General features: G+C 49.2%; 2 protein-coding genes across 3 annotated transcripts; both read left to right on the forward strand.

Moving 5' to 3' along the window:
* Positions 1-11021: 11021 nt before the first annotated feature.
* On the forward strand, positions 11022-17239 carry LOC120697335 (trihelix transcription factor GT-3b-like). Of its 2 annotated transcripts, none has more exons than XM_039980513.1 (2): positions 11022-12200; positions 15648-17239. In XM_039980513.1, exon 1 carries the CDS (start codon positions 11160-11162, stop codon positions 12165-12167), a length of 1008 nt encoding a protein of 335 aa, XP_039836447.1. In that variant the 5' UTR covers positions 11022-11159; the 3' UTR covers positions 12168-12200; positions 15648-17239. The 2 variants fall into 2 exon arrangements, with proteins under 2 accessions (XP_039836447.1, XP_039836446.1); XM_039980512.1 differs by lacking the exon at positions 15648-17239 and adding an exon at positions 12350-13843 and having other exon boundaries at positions 11024-12200.
* Positions 17240-18601: 1362 nt separating this feature from the next.
* LOC120697336 lies at positions 18602-19709 on the forward strand. Its single transcript, XM_039980515.1, has 2 exons — positions 18602-18940; positions 19271-19709. Exons 1-2 carry the CDS (start codon positions 18705-18707, stop codon positions 19497-19499), a joined length of 465 nt encoding a protein of 154 aa, XP_039836449.1. The 5' UTR covers positions 18602-18704; the 3' UTR covers positions 19500-19709.
* Positions 19710-21381: the final 1672 nt, after the last annotated feature.

A 21381-nucleotide genomic window follows, 5' to 3' on the forward strand; every position in this document is an offset into this window, starting at 1 on the left:
TAGCTAGGATCAGGGATGTGACCGTTACTCATTTTCCCTAGTAGTTCTATTACTCCTAGAGGGTGGTCGTAGTTGTCCCTTCACATCTTAACTTGACCTTTAAAATTTTTAGCTCAAAATTATATAGAATTAGAGTCTGACCTTTTTGAAGCTCGGCTCTTAGATTATATAGGCCAAATTTGACGGCATTTTACCACCTTTAGAGAAACTAGTCTATCAACTCGTACTCCCACACGGGCTAGTTAAAGATATCTAATGATTATTTATCTTACGCTCTTTTTAACTGTAACATCTCAAAATTCCGCTAAATTAAATCGTGCGATAATTAGTTTCAAAACCAAGTGTTCATCGTTGAGCTCGGAGTTTTTCCGCCCGATCTCCTGATCCCTGAAAGACCTGACCCCGACACCCGAATCCATCACCCTGTTCGCCCTTGACCCGCGCACGCACCCGGCCGCGCACGCGTGATCGGCGCTGCGCGTGGCCGACCGCGCGCCGCGGATCCGGCGCAAATCTATCTCCCTCTCTCTTCTTTCTCTCTCTCCCCCCTCCTTTTCTTTTTCTTTTTCCTAATTTCTTCCTTTTCTTTCTTTTCCTTTCTCTTCCCTCTCTTCTCTCTCCCCGCGCGACTCGGCACTCCCTCCCTCTTCCCCGAGCCCGCCCGGCCGACTCCCGAACGCCGCTCGGCCCGGCCCGCCCCTGCTCGCCTGCCCCGCGCGCGCACGACCTCGGCCGCCACCTGCTCCGCCGGCCACGCACGCAGCACCCGCTCGGCCGCGTGCACGCGCGCCGCCCCGGACTGGCCGTACGCCCGCGCACACGGCGCTCGGCGCGCCGAGCCGCGACGGCCACGCCGCACCACGGCCGCAGGCCCGCGCGCCAGCGCGCGTGAGCATGCCCGCTCCAGAACCGCCTCTGCGCGCCCACGCACACGCGGCCGCGCCCCGACCCGCGCGCCCGCACATGCCACGCCACCGGCCGACCGCCGTTGACGCCGCACAGTGCCGGCGACCTCGGAACAGCGCCGCCTGCGCACGGTCGCCGCCTGCCTGAGGCATCGCGTCACCAGTGCTCGCCTTGCCAACCGCGCCACCGCCGTCGTTGACGCCCCGCCAGTGCCGCACAGCGCCGTGCCGTCGCATCACCGCTCGCCGGCCTCCGCCCGCGTCCCGCCGCCTTAGCTCGCCTATAAAAGGGCGCCCAGCACCGCCCCTTCGCCCCACGACCTCCTCCGCCTCCTTCAGCACCTCCTCCCAAGCTCCAGCGCCGCCGCCGCAGAGCTACTCCGCCGCCGCACCCGCCTCCTGTTGACCCGCCTCTCTGCTCCACTCCAGTCCGAGGTGAGCAGGTGCAATCAAGCTCGAGCCCTCTCTGGTGCTCCTCCCCCCACTCCCTGGCCACCCCTCACGCCCCACGGCGTCACCACCACCGCACCACCGCCCGCCGCCCTCTGACCCTGTGGCACCGCCGCCTCATCGCACCTCGTCCCAAATCAGGGCGGGGAGTGAGTTCCCCATGGCCCGCACCTCCTTTCCCCCCTCCTCAAGGCCGCCGCAGAGCCTCAGGGCCGCCGGCCCAAGGCCGCCGGCGCCCCGAGCCCTCCTCCTCTGTTTCCCGTGGAGGGAGGAGGAAGAAGAGGGCACATTTGCCCCTAGGCCCTTCCCTTCTCTTCTAAATTACTAAAGAACCCTTTCCACCCTTTGAAGTTTAGCAAATAAAGGCCTCACCCTTTATTGGATTTACAAACAAATCCTTCATTGTATAAACTTATTTGTAATTAGAACCCCACCATTTCCAGAATAACCAAAACCTTTCTGAAAATTCTAATTAAGCCCTTTCATTAATTACAACCAAGCCCCTGGACCCTGTTTTAAACCCTAAACACCCCGTTAACCTATCATTTCATGCACCAAATGAACTCTGATCAACCCGAAACTTTACCACGCCTCTCATAACTTAGTTTCAACCATGCCATTAGGGAACCGCCCAAAAATATTACTCTGTACCCCATATCTTATGTGTTCCCGATTCGAGCTCAATGATAGATCTTTGTATTGATTGTGTGCTTGTTTGTGTGCGCTGTAGACCACGGAGTAAACGAAGGTGAGTCCGTCAATGAGCAGTACTGTGAGCAGGTGAACGAGGACCTGTTCTGCGACCCGAGCCCGAAGGACAGGACCTCCCCGAAGGCTACGAAGACGGCAAGTTCAATCCCATCCTTTGATGCATGTTTCTGTCCTAGTTTTTATAAACACAACCCAATGGCTTGTTTTATAAAATTGCATAAGTTTTGCTTGCATAAAAACACGGTTGGATAGCCACCCCTTGATTTGTGATGACCATTCCTTGACCACCTAGATTAATGTCTGTTTTTGCTTGGACGTTAATCGATATTATAACGCTTAGGACTTTACTCATAATACGATTTATTTTATATAGAAAATGTGTGCATATGTGGGATGAGATAAATGTGGTGCTTTTGTAAAGAAAGTTTGGACGGGATGGATGACATTTCTACGGATTTGCCATTTGGTGTGCTCGTGCCAATGTGGCAGGGCAAAGAAGGGAGATATCCATCTTGTCGTGTCTAAGGACCAAGTTGATGTGTCATCTCACATGACTCCACTATCGTGCAAACCACTCGACCGTTGAATGGGCAACGGCTTAGCATAAATCCTACTAGCTAATTTGATAGCCATCAGGAGAGCTGAGAGCAACGGGTGACTAAGGAGAAGGGATAAGCCCCAAGTGACTTATACCCGGTTATACCTAAGTGAACGGTCGATGACCCCTTGGTGCATCCCGTGATGGCTAGTCAGGTTTAGCTAAGGTGGGTAATGGCTATGTCGGGATCTACACCGACACTTCGGTGCTCGTGTTGTGGTACCTGCTTGTGGGTAAAGTTGCACACCTCTGCAGAGTTAAAAGCTATTCGAATAGCCGTGCCCACGGTACTGGGCGAGTTACGGTGTGGTCACATAACTAGTGTTTTATTGGGATGCGCTGGTGTGAGTTGTTTTGGAATTGTGTCCGGCAGTTGTGCCGTGTGCTACGACGGACGGGGAGTCCGATAGTAGTTTAAAACTTGAACTCCGTGTTACTCAATACAAAAATTGGTTTCTGAAATGTTTTCTGCTAAATAAACCCCTGCATAAAAATTAGCTTTCTACAAACTAAACCGTAACCTTACCCTTGATTTACCTGTGCATATTATTCTGATATAACCCCCTCCGTGGGTGTGGTTGAACTTGCTGAGTACGTTTGTACTCACCCCATTCTTACTTTTTACAGAGGAAGACCCAGACTTCGTACCAGACGACGCCGAGTAGGGTTATCGTTCTACACCCAACCTTGCCTGTGGAACCGGCCCTGTTCGGGATGTTTTCGCTGACACAGTACTCTGAGCCCAAGCTAGACCCCATGTGGGTTGCGGTCTGGTGTTATGTCGTAGCTTGGTTACTTTTTATTATCGTCTGTATCGAGTGTCCTCCTCGGAGGTTTGTATGGTAATGAACCATCTGATGTAATAAATGTGGCATCAGCCTCCTGGGACTGATGTTTGTATCACATTTAAGTTCTCTCTTATGAGGGGACATTTCATTAACCAATTATTACATATTCTAATCCAGTACGACAAAGGTACATATTTATCATTATGTAATTGTAATAAATGTGAAAGCTTTAGTTACTATTAATTTTTTTCTTACTTTGCATCACCCATCCAATATTTTTGATATGTATTTAATTGAACACTTTTTTTGAGCTATGTGAACAATATAAAAATTGGTATTCTTATCTCTTCTCTTATACATAGATATATGGTGACACACACATTATGGTTAGTATTTTTATATAAATAATAACATAAATAATATATTAATAATGACAGAAATAGTAATTTAGAATTTTATATTAATGCATTTTAAGATTTTATTGTAATAAAATAATTTTGATTCAGATTTTAGGTTTATTTAACTTTTTATTATGTTATCATTGGATAATATATATAAAAATTTGTGGGTTATTTGATATTATTTTATAATAGCATAAGTAGGTAATTTACATGAAGATTAGGGGGTTACTTTAGAGTATTTTTTATAATGGCAGAGATGGGTAATTTAGATACATATTTAGGGGTTATTTTAGTCTATTATCATAATGACAAAGGTGGATAATTTATTAGAAAAAGATAACAGATCCAATGGCTAATATGATTAGAGTTGCTGAATTGATGGCCGGATGTTTCTGATTTTTGTGAGAATTTGTAGGATTTATTTATTTTTTTAAATTGTCCACTTAGAATCCTAGGTGGCTTCACCGGTAGGCTTCAAAAGGAGTCTCCAATTAGTAATAGTAAGATTAAATTAAACCTAATAAATTTATGTGACAACTCAAATGATTGTAACGTCCCTGGTGATCAATTTTCGTCGCACTTTACCGGCCCTACTACTAGTTTAGTAGCGCTAGCCGGCCCATGGATTTATTTCTCAATCAAGCCCATGCAAGCGGTCCACGAATTTTCCATGCTAGTGTGGGCATGAAGCGGTCCCCTTCTTTCGACTATGACGATGATACGTACGTGGGCCCAATTATGTTTGAGAAGCCTTTTCGTCTCTTCAGCGTGTTCACTCTCCATCTCGTGGGCTCATGGAGTTATGGGCCCATCAGAAGACAATATATGCATGCAGTGGAAAGTGTGGCCTGTCGAATTTGATAGACTGTCTTCCTTGGGCACTTGGGCTCCATCCATGATCCATCCATCTCCACCATGCCTGCTCACAGATTGCCCAAGAATCATATACATCTTCCTCAAGATTTTTTCTTATTTATCTTCCACTGTTTGAGATCAGTGCAAGAAATCTCGTCCATTAGATCTACTCAACCCTAATCTCCCTTCTCCTGCCTCCTCCTTCCTCACAGTGGCCGCCGCAAGCTCCGGGCCCGCCGCTGCGCCCGCCCCGCCGCTCACCCGGGCGCCGTCGCTGCGCCCGCTCCACGCGCTGTGCCACGTGCTCCGCCCCGCCTCTGCGCCGCGTGCTCCGCCCCCGCCCGCCGGAGAAGAAGCGCCGTGCTTGCCGGAGAAGAAGCTCTCTTCAACATTTTTATTGTAGTACTTTCAACATTTTATGCCGTCAATTTTAATATTTCATCTCCACTGTTTCAACATTTTGAAAGCAAATGTTGAACATGTTTAACAAAATATTGAATTAATTCTATTAAAATGTTGAATATATTTCATCAGATAATTGGGCCAAGTGGGCTTTAAAGATGGATGACTTATTCATCTTTCACAAGATACATAGGAGCCCCCCCAGGTTGCCACCGTTCCTAGGGATGCAAGTTATATTTATTTTGGGTCATTAGGTCGACTCGAAATTTTGATAAAATAAACTAGAATGACTCTGTGTGTAATTAATTTAGAAAAAAAAATTAACTAGAATAGCATACCATCGTAATTATTTAGTTGACCCATAAAACATCATTGAGTACCCACTTGCATCCCTCGTGCCTATAGACGGCCAACAGGCCGGCACGGCACGACCTCGGCATGGCGCCTGCATGATCGATAGAGGCGCGATCAGGCGCACTCACCAGTAACCACGACGAACGCGGCGCGCGTGGGGATTCTGGCCGGCTCCGGCAATCGGAGCACGCAGGGGGCAGGGCCAGCGGTCGGTACGCAACAGCAGCAACCAGTCATGGCGCGCCGGCCGGAGGCGCGTACGGGAGAGAGAAAGTCGGAGACTCTTGCCGCCTGCCCTGTCTAATGCCGCGGCCGCTGCTTGCAGGGCGGCGCGCTGGCCACGACTCGCTGTCGGTGGGACGGCGTTGCATTGCTCCGGTGTCTGGCGAGACCGATTGTCTCATGACCACATCAGACTCGGAGTCGGAGCGGCTGTTCCTCGTCGATTTTAAGCTGCACAGTGCGGCGCACGGGCCAGCATATACACATCTGCTTGTTCTGTGATCAGAGAAGTTGAAGCTCAGGCCAGCTCTGCCCTGCCCCGGCTGTCCCCGTTTGCTCCCTCCGCCGCGGGAGACGTCCCTCTACCCACTGGCCGGCCGCCACGCCCACCAGGCCACCAGCCTCGGTCGATCTGCCTCTGCCGCCCAAGAACATGCACGGGTCCCGGCACTACTGTAGGAACATACGTAGGACTGTACGAGTGCACCTGACGGTCAACCTCGCTCGCTGATCCAATCTGACACCATGAGCAAGCAGTGGCCTGCCTCACCGGTCCCCCTCCGATCCCTTCTCATCATACCCACTCCGTTCGTCAAACCTCCGGCGCATCAGCCGATCTGGTGAGCGCTGAGCGGCTGACGACGTACCCAACGCCACGCCACGGCGGGCGTCGACGTCGAGTGGGCCGGCCGGCCGGCAGCCGGGGCGGGCCACCAGGTGCGCGGCGGTGACCGACGACCCGCGACAACGCGCGCCACCACGCATTTCGTCAACCTCCGGTCGAGGAAGTCAGAGGCTCAGAGCCAGCTACGTGCGTAGGCAGCAGTCTTGCTCCTGGTCCCCACGGCCCGTCCCCTCCGACGATCCATCCTCCTCCCGTCCGTCCGCCGCCGTCGTTCGTCAACCTCTGGCGTCTGGTTAGTTGGAGGCTCTGACGACGCGGCTTGACAATCCGACGGCGTAGCAGAGCAGAGCAGAGCGCGGCGTGTGCGCCGACACGTCGTCACCGGCCAAGGCCCAGGCGCCAGCCGCCAGACACTGGCCACCGACGCGACTACGAAGGGAGTACTAGTACGAACGCAAGTGTGGCACTGTCGCGCGTGCGGTTAGCATTCAAGTCTGGAAATCGGGAGCACGCAGCGAATATACGTACGCATCCGAACAACAGAGACGGAGACCTGGGAGCAGGGGCGAAGCCAGATGAGAGAGTCGCTGGGGTCGCACGGCCTAAACACGGGGTCGCCCACATAGTTAAACAGTGTTAAACAGTAATTTTTCATTGATTTGATCAAATTTCGTCGGGGTCCGGCGACCTCGACAGCTACACGCAGCTCCGCCCCTGCCTGGGGGAGGGGAGAACAACGGTGCTTGGGTTTGGTCCGTCTGTTTCTGTTCTTTTTTACAGCCTACTAAAATATTTATCGAGCGCACTAAAATGTGGGCTTTCCAGCGTACTAAAATATTTACAATCGATTGGTATTGTCATATTTATCAAGACCGCTACAAGCACAGTCATACACCTCTTGTTAAGATATACACTCAGCTTCATTTGCTTGCGTAGCTGGGAGCCAAACTAAAACTAGTATCAACCTGTTCGGCTAGGCTGGAGCTGCTGCTCGAGTAGCCAGCCAACCAGCTCCAGCCAGCACCGGCCACTAGCCGCCCCATTTTCACCCATCTAAACAAATTGATATATATTTGTATCATTTCTCAAAAATAAAATGTTATTTTGAAGAAGTGCACAAATATTTGAACTACAAAGAGTCGTAGGTTCACCTATATGTCACCAATTTGCGTCCCTAGCCAGTCCTATTCGAGTCAATGTACTCCTTTTAACACGAGCAACCGTGTTGTTTCGCTCCTCGCTCCACAGTCCACACACACCTAACCCGCGTGCCGGCTTCTCGTAACTCAACCCGTTGTCTCTTATTGTCGGGTCAAATCCAGAACACACACGCGTAGCTAAGCACGTACGCACCTCCATTTGAGCCATGTGTCCTCGTAATAATAACCAAAAACGAAAAAATAACTAAAAAACGCGCACCAAGGCACATCACGTACAGTAGCCCTGCTAATGGGTTGGAACCCGCACCATACCCAACCCCACCCAAAATTAACATATTTAGATACCCAACCCCACCCAACCCAATTAGTTAATTTCTCAACTCTAACCAACCCGCCCCATTATAAGCGGGTAACCCATAAAAACTCATGAGTTCTACTATGCAGAGAAATTTAGTGGTTCTACACTTAATATGGGGACCACATATATGTCTAGCCACACTACTTTGCACAGAGTATCTGTCAGTCATATCGACTCATTTCTAAAAATTTCAGTCAATTTCGATAAAATTTTATAGTGTGAACGCGAGGTTTTAATTCCAGGGTCCGGCTCTTGATGTGGAGCCCACGTATAGTTCTAGTCACGCTATTTTGCACAGAGTAGCTGCCAGTCGTACTGAGTCATCTCTAACAAATTTCAGTCAATTTCGATAAAATTTTATAGTGTGAATGCGAGATTTTAATTCTAGGGTCCGGCTCTTGATGTGGAGCCCACGTGTAGTTCTAGCCACGCTGCTTTGCACAGAGTAGCTGCCAGTCGTACTGAATCATCTCCAACAAATTTCAGTCAATTTCGATAAAATTTTATAGTGTGAACGCGAGGTTTTAATTCTAGGGTCTGGCTCTTGATGTGGAGCCCACGTGTAGTTTTAGCCACGCTGCTTTGCACAGAGTAGCTGCCAGTCGTACTGAGTCATCTCCAATAAATTTCAGTCAATTTCGATAAAATTTTATAGTGTGAACGCGAGATTTTAATTCTAGGGTCCGGCTCTTGATGTGGAGCCCACGTGTACTTCTAGCCACGCTGCTTTGTACAGAGTAGCTGACAGTCGTACTGAGGCATCTCCAACAAATTTCATTCAATTTCGATAAAATTTTATAGTGTGAACGCGAGGTTTTAATTCCAGGGTCCGGCTCTTCATGTGGGGCCTACAGGTAGTTCTAGCCACACTGCTTTGCACAAAATAACTGACAGTCGTACTGAGTCATCTCCAACAAAATTCAGTCAATTTCGATAAAATTTTCTGATATAAACACGTGGTTTTAATTTCAGAGTCCAGCTCTCACGTGGGACCCATATTTATATATAGTTATACTATTTTGTAAAAAGTATCCATTTCAACCCACCCCAACCCGCCTCAACCCGCATTTATATAGAACCCGCCCCGACCCACCCCATTAACTAATACAACCCATTTTAAATCATCCAAACACACTCCATTTCAAAATCCACCCCATAAAACTCATTTCAACCCAACCCATTAGCAGGCCTAACGTACAGCGGCATCAGCGATCGCATCGCAACGCAACGCGTCTATCGCCATTGGAATTGGAACACGCCAGACGCCAGTCGCCACGGCCACCAGCCCAGCACGCAACCGGCAAATCATGCCCCGCCGGCCGGCCGGCCGGCCGCCTGGGAGCCCGCCACCCGGCCGCGAACGCGGGGCGGCTCCGGCGAATGGTGGCTGCCCGGCTGGCCGGCGGGCCGCCTGGGAGCCCGCCACCCGGCCGCGAACGCGGGGCGGCTCCGGCGAATGGTGGCTGCCCGGCTGGCTGGCCGCTGGCATTGCCGCCGCGGCGCCCTGTTGCTTGCAGCGCAGGCCACGCGACCCGTTGCCGTCGCGGGCCGCCATCTGGACGCGACAAACTGGCGGCTGACGCCAGGGCTGCAGCAAGAGAGAGAGAGAGAGAATTTTTTTGGAGACGCTGCTCTCTCTCTGCGATCTGGAGATGCTTCGCAGCAAAGGAAGACTCCCGTGGACGGACGGGATCGGCTTGCCTCTTACGACGCGCTGGCGTCCGCGTGACGCCACCCCGCACGCAGGCCGTGGGCCCCGCCTCCACGCAGCGGGCCCGCCGCAGGCAGGCGCGCCGGATCCTTTGTGAACGCCGCCGGCTCGCGCCATACTGCGCGGTGCGGCGGCTCGGTGCCAGCAGCAACTGCAACGTTAGTTTTATACTAACAAAAGGACTCTTCTAGATACTTTTATAGGATTATGATACTTCCGTAGGGTCATTTAATGTAATACCTACATACATGCACACAATCAGCGAAGGGTAAACCAAAGCATACGGTGGTTTGTGCTTTTATACCAATTTTATCTACAGAAATACAGGTATTAAAATTATGGTTAATGTACGGTTCTATACCACCAGGAATATGTGAATAATAACACTTCAAGCATCAGTCCACCCAACCGATAACGAAAGGCATGTATACGAATAAAGAGATGAGCGACCTCTCATCAACTGATTGCTAGTTCGAAACATAATTCCAAACTCGGTAGCAATTCTTTCTGCAACCTCACTCAACCGTAATTAAGTCAAAGAAATTTAAACACTAAAGGTTATTGATGGATTTGTTTTCTGATGTGATTGCTAGTTGACTTTTGCATATCCTTTTGCAGCCTACCATTTTGATTTTGAGTGCAACCAACTCAATTAGGCTGTGTTTAGTTCGCGAAAATATTTGTATTTTGGTACTGTAGCACATTTCGTTGTTACTTGACAAACAATGTTCAATCATGAACTAATTAGGCTTAAAAGATTCATCTCGTGCTAATCAGTTAGACTGTATAAATAGTTATTTTTTCAATTACATTTAATACTTCATGCATGTGTCAAACGATTCGATGCGACGGGTACTGTAGAAATTTTTTTGGGAACTAAACAGGGCTTTAATGGCTCGTCTCTCCGTAATTGCCGCAAGATTGGTCATGAAATGCATTAATAGTTATGGCTAGCAGAGCCAGTCACCATTAAGACATGATAGTATGTCTTTGATCTTCTAGAGCCCCATCATCCATCCACAATGCGCTCATGTATGACATGCAATTCTCAATTCCTTATGATGGCCTATTAGTAGTCAAATCTTATATCATTTTCATTTAGAGGAGCATTGCATAATAAGTCAAGCCCATGATGTTCATGAGTCAATTCGTACTAGCAACATGTACCTTTGACACATTGAACTTAAAAATTCTTTAACCATTGATACATATATATCATTGCCACCAACCCAAAATGAAATTTAAACCCAACATAAACGTGAGTATCACCTACTGGTAGCGATGATGCTGGGGAATGTGGATACAGTATGGTTGTGCGGGAAACAGCCATGCGCCGCATAGGTCCACACAACGGCAGCAAGCTAAGGAGGTTGTGCTGTGCCTCCGGTTCCGGGAGCGGGCAGCAAAGAGGCGCCGCGCAGAGGATCCAGATCTCGGGAGGAAAGCAATATGAAAGCAAGCCGTTTCCGCGTTGAAACCCAACTCTCGCAGCCCCAAAGGCCAAAGCCAACCCTCTTGACTTGCATCGCATCCCTTCCTGACCTGACCGCCCTTGCCCTCCCTCGCGTCCGTGTCCAAATCCATTCCCACCCCACCACCGCCTCCCTCCGCCCTCCGCCATGGATCCCTTCCACCACCTCAACTCCTCCTTCTCCAACCCCTACCACCCGCTGCTCTCCCCCTCCCCGCCCCACCACCCCCACTTCCCTCCCCTCCCGCCCCCGCCCCCGCCCCCGCCCCCGCCAGCCGAGGCCGCGCCGCAGCCCTCCGCGGAGCGCCTGCCGCAGTGGTCGCACGCCGAGACGGCGGCGTTCCTCGCCGTCCGCGCCGAGCTCGACCACTCCTTCCTCACCACCAAGCGCAACAAGGCGCTCTGGGAGGCCGTCTCCGCGCGCCTCCAGGCGCAGGGGTTCGCCCGCACCCCCGACCAGTGCAAGTCCAAGTGGAAGAACCTCGTCACCAGGTTCAAGGGCACCGAGGCCGCCGCCGCCGCGCACCCGCCGCCGGACGCCGATCCTGCGTCCGCGGCGGCGGCCGCGCAGCAGGCGAGGCAGTTCCCGTTCCACGACGAGATGAGGAGGATCTTCGACGCTAGGGTCGAGTGGGCGCAAGCATTGGAGAGGAAGAGGGCCAAGGGCAAGGACGTGCAGCCGGAGGATGAAGAAGGCCGCGGCGAGGGGGAGGAGGACGACGACGAGGAGGAGGAGCTCGAGGCGGAGATGGGAGAGGAGGAAGCTGGCAGCAGGGTGGCCTCGGAGGCGAGGAGCGGCGGTGGCGGCGCGAAGAAGCGCAGGCGGAAGCAGGCGGCGGCGGCGGCGGCTGCGGCTGCGCGGGCTAGGTCTGCGGATCAGGGCGAGGTGGAGGCCATGCTGCGGGACTTCATGCGGCGCCAGGTGGAGATGGAGGAGCGCTGGATGGAGGCGGCCGAGGCGCGCGAGGCCGAGCGCCGCGCCCGCGAGGAGGAGTGGCGCAACGCCATGGTCGCGCTTGGCGAGGAGCGGCTCGCGCTCGTGCGCCGCTGGCGCGAGCGCGAGGAGGCGTGGCGCGCGCGCGCCGAGGAGCGCGAGGAGCGCCGGCACCAGCTCGTCGCCGCACTGCTCGCCAAGCTCGGCGGCGACTCCTCGTGATCAATCCTCGTCCATCCATTCAAAAACTCACCGGTACGGACAAAACACGCGCCCTACTCCCTCCCTGGTCATCATCTGATCAGCATTCAAACTAACTAAAGCTGCATCCATGCATTAATTGATTGAGTGCCACTCTACTAGTAAATCATCTGATGGAGAACACTTGTTGGATTCTTGCTCAGGAGCAACGATGTTTCACCGCGAAGCGCGCGCGCATCGGCCGGATAGCTACCTTTAATTTAGATGCATGATCACTAGTGATCGATCGATGGTCTTTATTGATTAGGGTTTTTATTTCTAGACATCAGCTAGTGAGAGCAGGCCAGGAAAGAGGTGTGTACATGTTCAGGTGGTGAAAAAAGGGTTTATTGCAGGCCATGCGATCTTTGTTTATAGCCAGCCATTAGCTAGCTAGCAGCTCATCTGCTGGTCTAGTCTCACCGGTCTGGTCTCATCAGCTTCAGGAGCTAGCTGAGCTTTCTGGCTTTTCACAAGTGCATGGCTGCATCGTCCCTTGCATGATCAATCGATGTGCCTTCTCCTTGGTTCTTCATAGAGACCTCCCGGCGGCCCTCGTCTTTTCAAGCTGATCTGTAGGATCTCTCCCACCATGGTCGGTGTATGCTTTCCTTTCGAAAATGGGTGCTTCAGTTATGATATATCTCTGCAGACTTGTGTAGCTTTTGCGCGACACGGTGTAGCTGCTAGATCTTTCCTACTTTCCTCTCTTTTCAGTTGCATGGATAAAGATACATATCACTAGCGAAAAGAGATTTGCATCTGAAAAGTTGTAGGACTAGCTAGTATGATCAGGAAAGAGAGAGGGCATGGTGCATACTGGAAGCACATGGTTGCTGATAGGGGGTGCAGGCAGCTGCTTTGCTTTGCTTATGTCCTACAGGGACGGTATTGATGCCCTGGATTCCTGTGTACGCATACATTTGCAAAAAAATCAGAGGTGTCCGGCAGAAGCCACTAGACAGATAGAACAGCACTGGAGGCCGGGTAGTAGCTGGAAAATGTAAATTTTTCATGTGGACAGTGGCTCATAATAGGTGCTGGACTGCAGACCGCCTTGCAAGAAGAGGTCTCCCTCACCCTGCAACTTGTCCTCTTTGTGATCAAGCTGAGGAAACAATTGACCACCTGATGATCTCTTGTGTTTTATCAAGACAATTCTGGTTCAACATTCTGCAACTCTTTGGCTTAGACGTCCTTGCTCCTCAGCCGAATGATTCATGTTTTGATGATTGGTGGGCTAACTCAAGTGACAAGGTAACAGGCCAAGTTAAAAAAGGGCTCAATTCCATCATTATTCTAGGAGCTTGGTCACTATGGATCCATCGCAACCACTGTATTTTTGATGGCGGCACCCCCAACTTGGCTACCATCGTCTCAGCCTTCAAAGAAGAAGTGCGGCATTGGGCCTTGGCAGGGGCTCGAGGAGTGTCCCATCTTCTTGTTCTTGCCCCTCCTGTTTCTTAGTTGGATGTGTTGCTGGTCAGGTTCTGGTCAAGCTGGTCAAGCTTTTATCTTTTTATCTTAGAGCAAGTTTTAGTTAGCTTTGTTAAGGGTGGCTACAGACCCTCCAATCTGTAGCTTGGTGTACTGGAGGCTCTTTTTTCCTCCTTTCTTCTTCTTAATATATTGAGGCGCAGCTCTCCTGCGTTTTCGAGAAAAAAAAGGCCGGGTAGTAGCAAGATTGTGTAGTGCTTGATTGTCTGAACAGTATAGTTAGGATTGTTAATTAATTACAGATGAGCTCCCTAATGATGTGTGAACCGCGTTTCAAAGCATGCATCATGGCTGCTCGCAGACAGTGGGCGGCGGGGCGTGCGACGTGCGTGTGGTACGTATGAACCCATTAGCATGCACAGTGTGTACGTATAGTAAAGTAGAGTACAAAACCGCGTTGCATATGTTTGCACATGTCATATCCAGTGCTCCCCCAGAAAATTGCTGACCCTATATATTATGAGGTTTAACTAGTTGATCAAGTAATGTCAGGTCTCTTATATAATGTTTGCATAGGTGCATGAATGCATCTCACGATTCCTACATACTACCAAGATTTATTGGAGCTCTGTGTTTTTATCAAGAAATAAATATAACTACCATATATATTAAGCAGAGAATTGATGTGGGTGTAAGCCAAAAGATATCAATTGCATATCTGACTTTCAGGTTCAGAACTGGTATATGCTTATGGTACCTGCTGACATTCCCGATAGTGCGTGGGTTCATAACAACCGTTTGTTGGGGGAAGAAGCTAAGTTGGGTAGGTAGTAAACTATTTTCTGGCAAGAGCATGCATATAAATGTCACTAGAAAAACTAGACGCGGGTAACAGATACGAGGAAAACAATCAACAGATAGTAAATAGCCCTTATAACAGTTCGTTTTCACTTGTCTCCAATTTTCTCCGGAGCTAAAACATATATTGCAAGATTGTTCGAAAAGAAAAGATATTGCAAGTGATTATTACTTGCATTTTTATCCTCTTTATAGATGCTTCTTACAAACTAACAGTGTAATCATCAGTGTTCTGTGATATACCATAAAAGCAGTACTGATGTTTCCATGAACTATTTGTGTAAGGATAGATATATCACAATGACGAGCAAAGTGACATCAGCATATCATCTGTCCGTGACCTAATAATAGTATATGTGTAAGCAAATTGCCTAGTTGGTACGTCGTCCTGATCTCTTGACATGTCTCGTTCACTGTTTACTTTTGATGAGCGTGCCCTTGAGTGTTCACAATGGCAACAATCAATCAAAGAATATATATGTTGCTTGTCCGTATATCTTTGGTTTTAGCCTCAATATAACACAAATAAATCATTTTTAATGAAAAATGTTGGCCAATTGATTGACTACCTTAGCACTAACTTTATCAGTTAACTTTTTTTTATTCCTACTTGAGTGATATTACTATTTACTAGTAGCCTCTTCTATACTTATTTAGTTTAATCCCAACACTAAAGAACAGATTATATATACTGTTTTTGTTATAGATTCAGCTAATTCATATCCACTCTTTTGTATGCATCTGCTATTTCTCTTCTGGCGTGAGGAATTGATGTCAGTCTAAGTATATATATTAGGTAGTAGTTAAAAAAACAATACTACTGACAATTACATGGCAATGCAAAAGAATAACCTTTTGGTACTTGGAGTAGTTGCAAGCCCGTAAAATAAAGGCATCTAGCTTGTACTACACGGAAAGAAATGGACCATTGTATTACCGAATCTATACATCGATGATCCAGTAGGCAAATGAACACTTTATTAGCATGCATGACTCGCCAGTCAATATTCTGCCCTAGCTTAGCTAGAGTGTGAAGTCAAGGGTAGCACATGTTCAGCCAAAATCTAGAGGGAGACCTCGACGCGCAAACAATATACAAATCTTCTGCATTTTTCAAGCACCATCGATATCGCCGATCTGGCGAGACTGATGACGTGACTCGTGTAGACAAGGACGGATTGTCCGATCCGTTCAGCCCAAGAAGTACCCACAAGATGAGGCAAGCCAAGGACACGGAGAATGATGCTGATCCAACGATGAGATATCTCTCTCGGAGGAGCAGATTGCACTGATGAAGTTGCATTATTATTGAAGTGATGTGAGGTTGTACATGATTGGACTAACTGATGTATGACGCATCGATCTACTGGCAGAGAGCGATCCGTATGTATGTGTTGTGCCTTGCATTCGATTCGTTTGCATATGCATGCTTTCACCATTATTATTGATCCATAGTGCCGAAATTATGAAGCGAAAATCAGATTGTTTATGCGTGTATGTAGCAAGCAACTAGCTAGCCAGGTAGTACGATATTATGGTGTGGTATAGCTTTTCATGAACAGTGTCATATATACGTGGGCCGTCCTAGACTGCAACCATTGAACAATTTTTTCCACATCGCAAATATGTTTGTTTTGGTCATAATAATCCAGCATGAAAGCACAATATTTTTTTTTACAAATCATCCATCCAGATCAACCGTATATTATTTTGTTTTCTTCACAATTTTTTTTTGAAATTAAAGGCAAGAGTGCTGCCAGATCATATAAGAAGAAGGAGAATGCAAGTTCTTACAAAAGGTGTGATTACAAAAATAACAAGAAAACTCAAACTTTTACGAACTCAAACTCTTCCGTTTTCTTCACAATACACTTGGCTTTCGTCGCTATTCATCCCCACGACCGTCTGTCCCTAGTGGTGGATGGCGGACTCCCAGTCTCCTTACCTCACAATTTTGCTTTGCCCCGGCCCTATTTGAATCTTCTCCCACCGATCATGCATCCTAGCAGCCAACGGTGTCCACCTCGCTGCTTCCCCACAATTTGCCTTATCTCTGCTACAAGCTTCTTTTTCAGCCAGATATACCCAACAACATATACAAACTCGAAACCCTAACCGTACTCCTTCTGGAGGCTAATCTCCATTAACTGTGCTCTTAATAAGCCGATGTTTCACTGCTAGAGAAAGGACCTTCAATACGGGGTGATAAGGGCTTAGGCACCAGTTTTTCAACCGGTACTACGAAATCGAGCTTCATCGAGACTAAATGTCTCAGTTTTTAACACAGGGTAAAATACCCAGTAGTAAATCCCTACTTTTAGAACCGGCGATGTTTTCACCCGGTACCAAAGCGTTTGACATAAAAAAAATTAAACCTGAGAGGAGGTCAGGATTCAAACTCAAAACCTCTTGCCTCGTACGTACCTCGCTTACCATCTCACCTACACAACACTTGTGATGCGAACATAGATATTTTTCATTTGAAGTAACTCATGTATGACTCTTTTTAGTACCAGATGGTAACACCACCCGGTACTAAAGGCTAGACATTGGTACCGGGTGATGTTGATCTCCATAGGCTTCCACATCCATCTCAAAAGTACTAGCATGAAAAAATAGATCTTCTTCATGCTGGTACTTTTGGGGTTTAGAGTTTAGGGTTTAGAATTTAGGGTTTATTTGGTGTGTTTTCTAGTAGTATTTGAAATTTTGTACAGGTCCTATCTAAGATATATTCTATGGCCATATATACACTTGAATTCAGATTCATTGTTTCCTGATCGCCACAGCTTCTGCTGCAGCTGCAGCCGATGTTTGCTAATAAGTTTGTATTTTCACGCCTGTTTGTATATATGCCCATTACATACATAAGAACAAGGAATATATATAATTAATTCTCCACAAGATCATAAAAAGGAAAATGGGATTGGCGGAGCTTGATCGAAAAATGAGGGGGGCACCCTTCTACTACAGTAATGAACAATGTTAAAATCACTGTTCATCTAATGTAAAATTTGCAAATTCAGAGGGGCCATGGGCCCCTTTGGCCCTAATAAAGATCCACCTAGCTGGTAGGTTTGAACGGAAGAATGTGAATGCATTATGCACATGCTGCGCGCATGCTCGGCTCGCGGAGTTTCTTTATGCGGTGTGAAAAAATCTGGGATTCACATTGCGGTGTGAAATAAATCTTTGGCCGCCGGGGCGGCCGCAACAGTCCACGTAATCCGGGGCGCACGTCATCCGAGTCGTGCGCGTGCGTGCATGGTGGTGCCGTGGCCTGCTTGGTCCTTGAGCATCTAGCTAGAGGCAGCCGGGCGCTGTCACGTAGGATCGAGACGTCCATTTTTCTTCGAGACGCGCGCGCGTAGAATTGACTCGTGACCCGGAGAAGAAGAAGAAGCTTGGGAGAGAAGCCCGAGCGTGACACGTCACCGCGAAATGGAGACTGGTTTGTCTCCCTACCTCTCCCCTAGCAAGGCTAGGTGCCTAGGTCAAAAGAGGACAGCGAAAAGAACCATTTGACTAGTTTTTTTAAGTACAGGACAACGCTCACAACATGCACTCACACTCACCTCTATGAATACACGTACGCAAACTCTATCCTATGAGCACCTCTGAAGGACTGGACCGGTAGATTTGAAGATTCTCGAAGTCACCATTGGCGCCTCGTTGTTGACGAGAACGTCGCTTACCACTTAATGCATAATGTCGGAAAATTCTGGAATAAATCCAGAAAAGTGCAAACACCCGTGCCAAGTCGAGAACTTGAATCCGGGTGGGTAGGTTCCACCACAAGAGACCTAACCAACTGATCTATGATCAGTTCGCAACCATTTGACTAGTAACCACCTCTAGATAAAGTAAGAACGGTTCTTAATTGGGCCCTAATTAGAAGGCCTTATTATCTGGTCTCTGTGAAGAAGAAGGCCGCCATTCGCCGCTCTATCTGGGCTGGGCCCCAATGCACTTCCTCGGCTTTCATAAATGGGCCTAGCTGGTCCAGCTTTTTTTTTAAAAAAAAAGTCGTCGCGGGCCCCGCAGGCACACCCGAAGCAGGGAGCACCGAGCACAAGCCAGCGGACAAAATTCGTTATCGAGAAGGCTGCTGCCCTCACGATAGGCGGCTGTCCAAAGCTCTCAAAAACCACACCGAGCTAGTGAGCTTGCTCGGCTCGGCAGTCTCGGCAACACAGCCGGAAAAAATATCCCCTTTTCTTATCCATGGAGGCAGCCGCGCTCACGATACGCTCCACCTCCCAGCTGCGTCCCGCCGCCGCCGCCGCTCCTGCGCACGGCCACCGGCGGGGCGCCGCCGCGGCGGCCGTGCCTCGCCGCAGACGGGCGCCGTGCGGCAGGCTTCGGGCTTTGCCGCCGGAGCTCAGCGAGATCCTCAGCCCCAAGCTGGTGCCCGGCTCGCCGTCCGACACCGGCGACGTCTCGTCGCTCATCCCAGTCAGGTTATACCCTGCTTGTTGTCCTGGCACTAGAGTCAGGTTATAGTGTTGTTTGATGCATGTTTTTTTTCCCACCGAAATATCTCAAGTGCAACTAGAGTCTAGTTTTTAAGACTGTAGTCTTGAACTTGATATTACTGTCACTTTTAGTCAAAAAATGCAGGGAACTGCAACGCTTAATTATTCAGTCATCCACCGATGATGCCTAGGCCGCTTTGTCAAGAGGACAGTTCACATTTTAGCCTCATCATCGTTGCACAGGATCTAGCTGACACTCCTTTCAGTGTTTCATGATAAGTTTCTGACGCCGGCTGTGCTGATTTGCGCTTGCAGTGCTCTGATGCTGCTCTTCTACTTCGTGTCCAACTGGGTGGTGCCTGAGTTGCTCATGAAGCGGCTCCAGCCCAAGGCCGAGGACCAAGAGGCATCAGCAGCGGCATCCATGTCGTTCTCCGGGGACGCTACCGACGGCCAAACGGACGGCGACGCCTCCCGCCCTAAGATCCGGCTGAAGGTGATGAAGAAGAAGAAGAAGAACAGAAAAGCGCCCGTGGAGGTCTAGCACGCATACACATTGTACATGCATGGAGGCTTCCCTAATGAATACAAACTATTGACAGACATCAGAATATGTTAGCAATCAAAAAGCCTCTGAAGAAGAAATGCTACAGTAGTAGTGTTTAATTTAGCGTTGTCTGATATATATGCATATAAGCATATTGTACTTTGTCTCTTCTGAATAAAAGCAACACTATTATTGTTTGCGCTGTATGCAATGATGATGGATGATACTAGACGTTACTGTTTTCTGAAGTACGGGTATTAAATTACTACCTGACCATGGGGACTAGTACTAACAACAATCTTCTCCCTAAGAAATCCCAGCCAAGCTCTGGCACCCGATAGCACCACGCCACCCGTTAGTCCTCTAGCCGTTGGATCCAACCAGCTGTCAATTTCGACCGTTCGATACGGACCGGTGCGGGTCTCACGCCCGTTAAGCTAACGATCCACGGTGCTCGCGAATCGTCGCGAACCCGCTCAGCCTCCTCCGCTCGCCTCTCCGCCTCCGGCGGCCGGGCCGCCCTTCGCCTAGCGCGTTGCCCGCACCTCCCTCCGCTTGCAGCACTGCCACCGCTGTCCGCCTGCCAAGCAACGCACCGACATCGTCGTCCCGGCCCCGAGTCCCTTCCCTTGCGGCCTTGCCACACCCGCCGCGTCGTCCCCATGCGGCCTCCAATTCGATGCGTGCCGCCACCGGGGCCCTCGTCACCAGCCACCTGCCTCTCCTCTCTGCTCCCAGTCCCACCCCCCTCTATTTCGACGGGGGTAGCGCCACGACGACAGTGCGATTAAGAGCTCCTCCAGGCCTCCCTCTGCTAGGCCCGCCCATTGCGGATTGCCGGAGCTCCTCGAGTACAGCAACGGAGGTGACCTCAAGAGCAGCCCGCACGGCTGCAGGTCGACGCAATCCCAAGTAGGGTTTACCTAACCGTCGGTAACCGGTCAAACCGGACCGGACCGGTTCCGGTTTTCCGGTATGAAATTGATCCAAATTCAAAATTTAAATTTAAATTCAAAAAATTTCTAAAAATACTTCAAGATGCGACGAATCTAATGGTGTCAAATTTTCTCAAAAATTCGTTCATTTAGTATAGTTTGCGGGGATTTGAAGTTAAACAAAAAAACGTGCATACAAAAGTATACAAATATAATGTAAAAGTAGTAAAAAAAATTGGAGAGTTCATTTAGACTAAAATATATTATACAAATATTTATTTAGTATACTTTGCGGGCATTTGAATTTAAATAAAAAAAGAAAAAAAATTGAATTTGACCGGTTACCAGTCAAACCGGCCGGCAAACCGATCAAACCGGCCGGTATACCGGTCTAACCGGCCGGTATACCGGTCCGAACCGTTTTAACGGGGGAATTTGAATTCAAATTTGTGTTTGGTCGGTTCCGACCGGTAACCGGACTAACCGGTCCGGTTAGCCGGAACCGGAGGGCGGCGGTAAGGGGCGACCGGTCGGATATTTTAACCCTGATCCTAACACGACCAGCAGCTCCGTGGCCTCCAGATGTGCAACTCTAGCCATTGACTCCACAGTCTGCAAGGTGTTCGACAAAATGTGCATGTCCAAGCATATGAAGCTTCACAATCCTATACTCCAGTAGTCCTATTCTATGCCAGCAAAGTTAGCGTTAAGATTAATTGGCAGGACTGAAAGCTTACCAATTCTAAGGCTATGCATTCTTATTGTGATTTTTAGGCACAATTATCATAGCACCTGATTGTCACAAGCTTGGCCGACACTTTCTTTAATAAAAAACTCGGCCGGGTGGGGAAAGACCGCCCCACCGGTATTATCTAAGAGAAGACTCGGCTTCCCCGACCGAGAAAATCCCCGAACCCTGGTCCCGCCCTGACACTGGGAGACGT

Source organism: Panicum virgatum, chromosome 3K (genome assembly GCF_016808335.1).
Source record: "Panicum virgatum strain AP13 chromosome 3K, P.virgatum_v5, whole genome shotgun sequence".
Lineage (NCBI taxonomy): Eukaryota > Viridiplantae > Streptophyta > Magnoliopsida > Poales > Poaceae > Panicum > Panicum virgatum.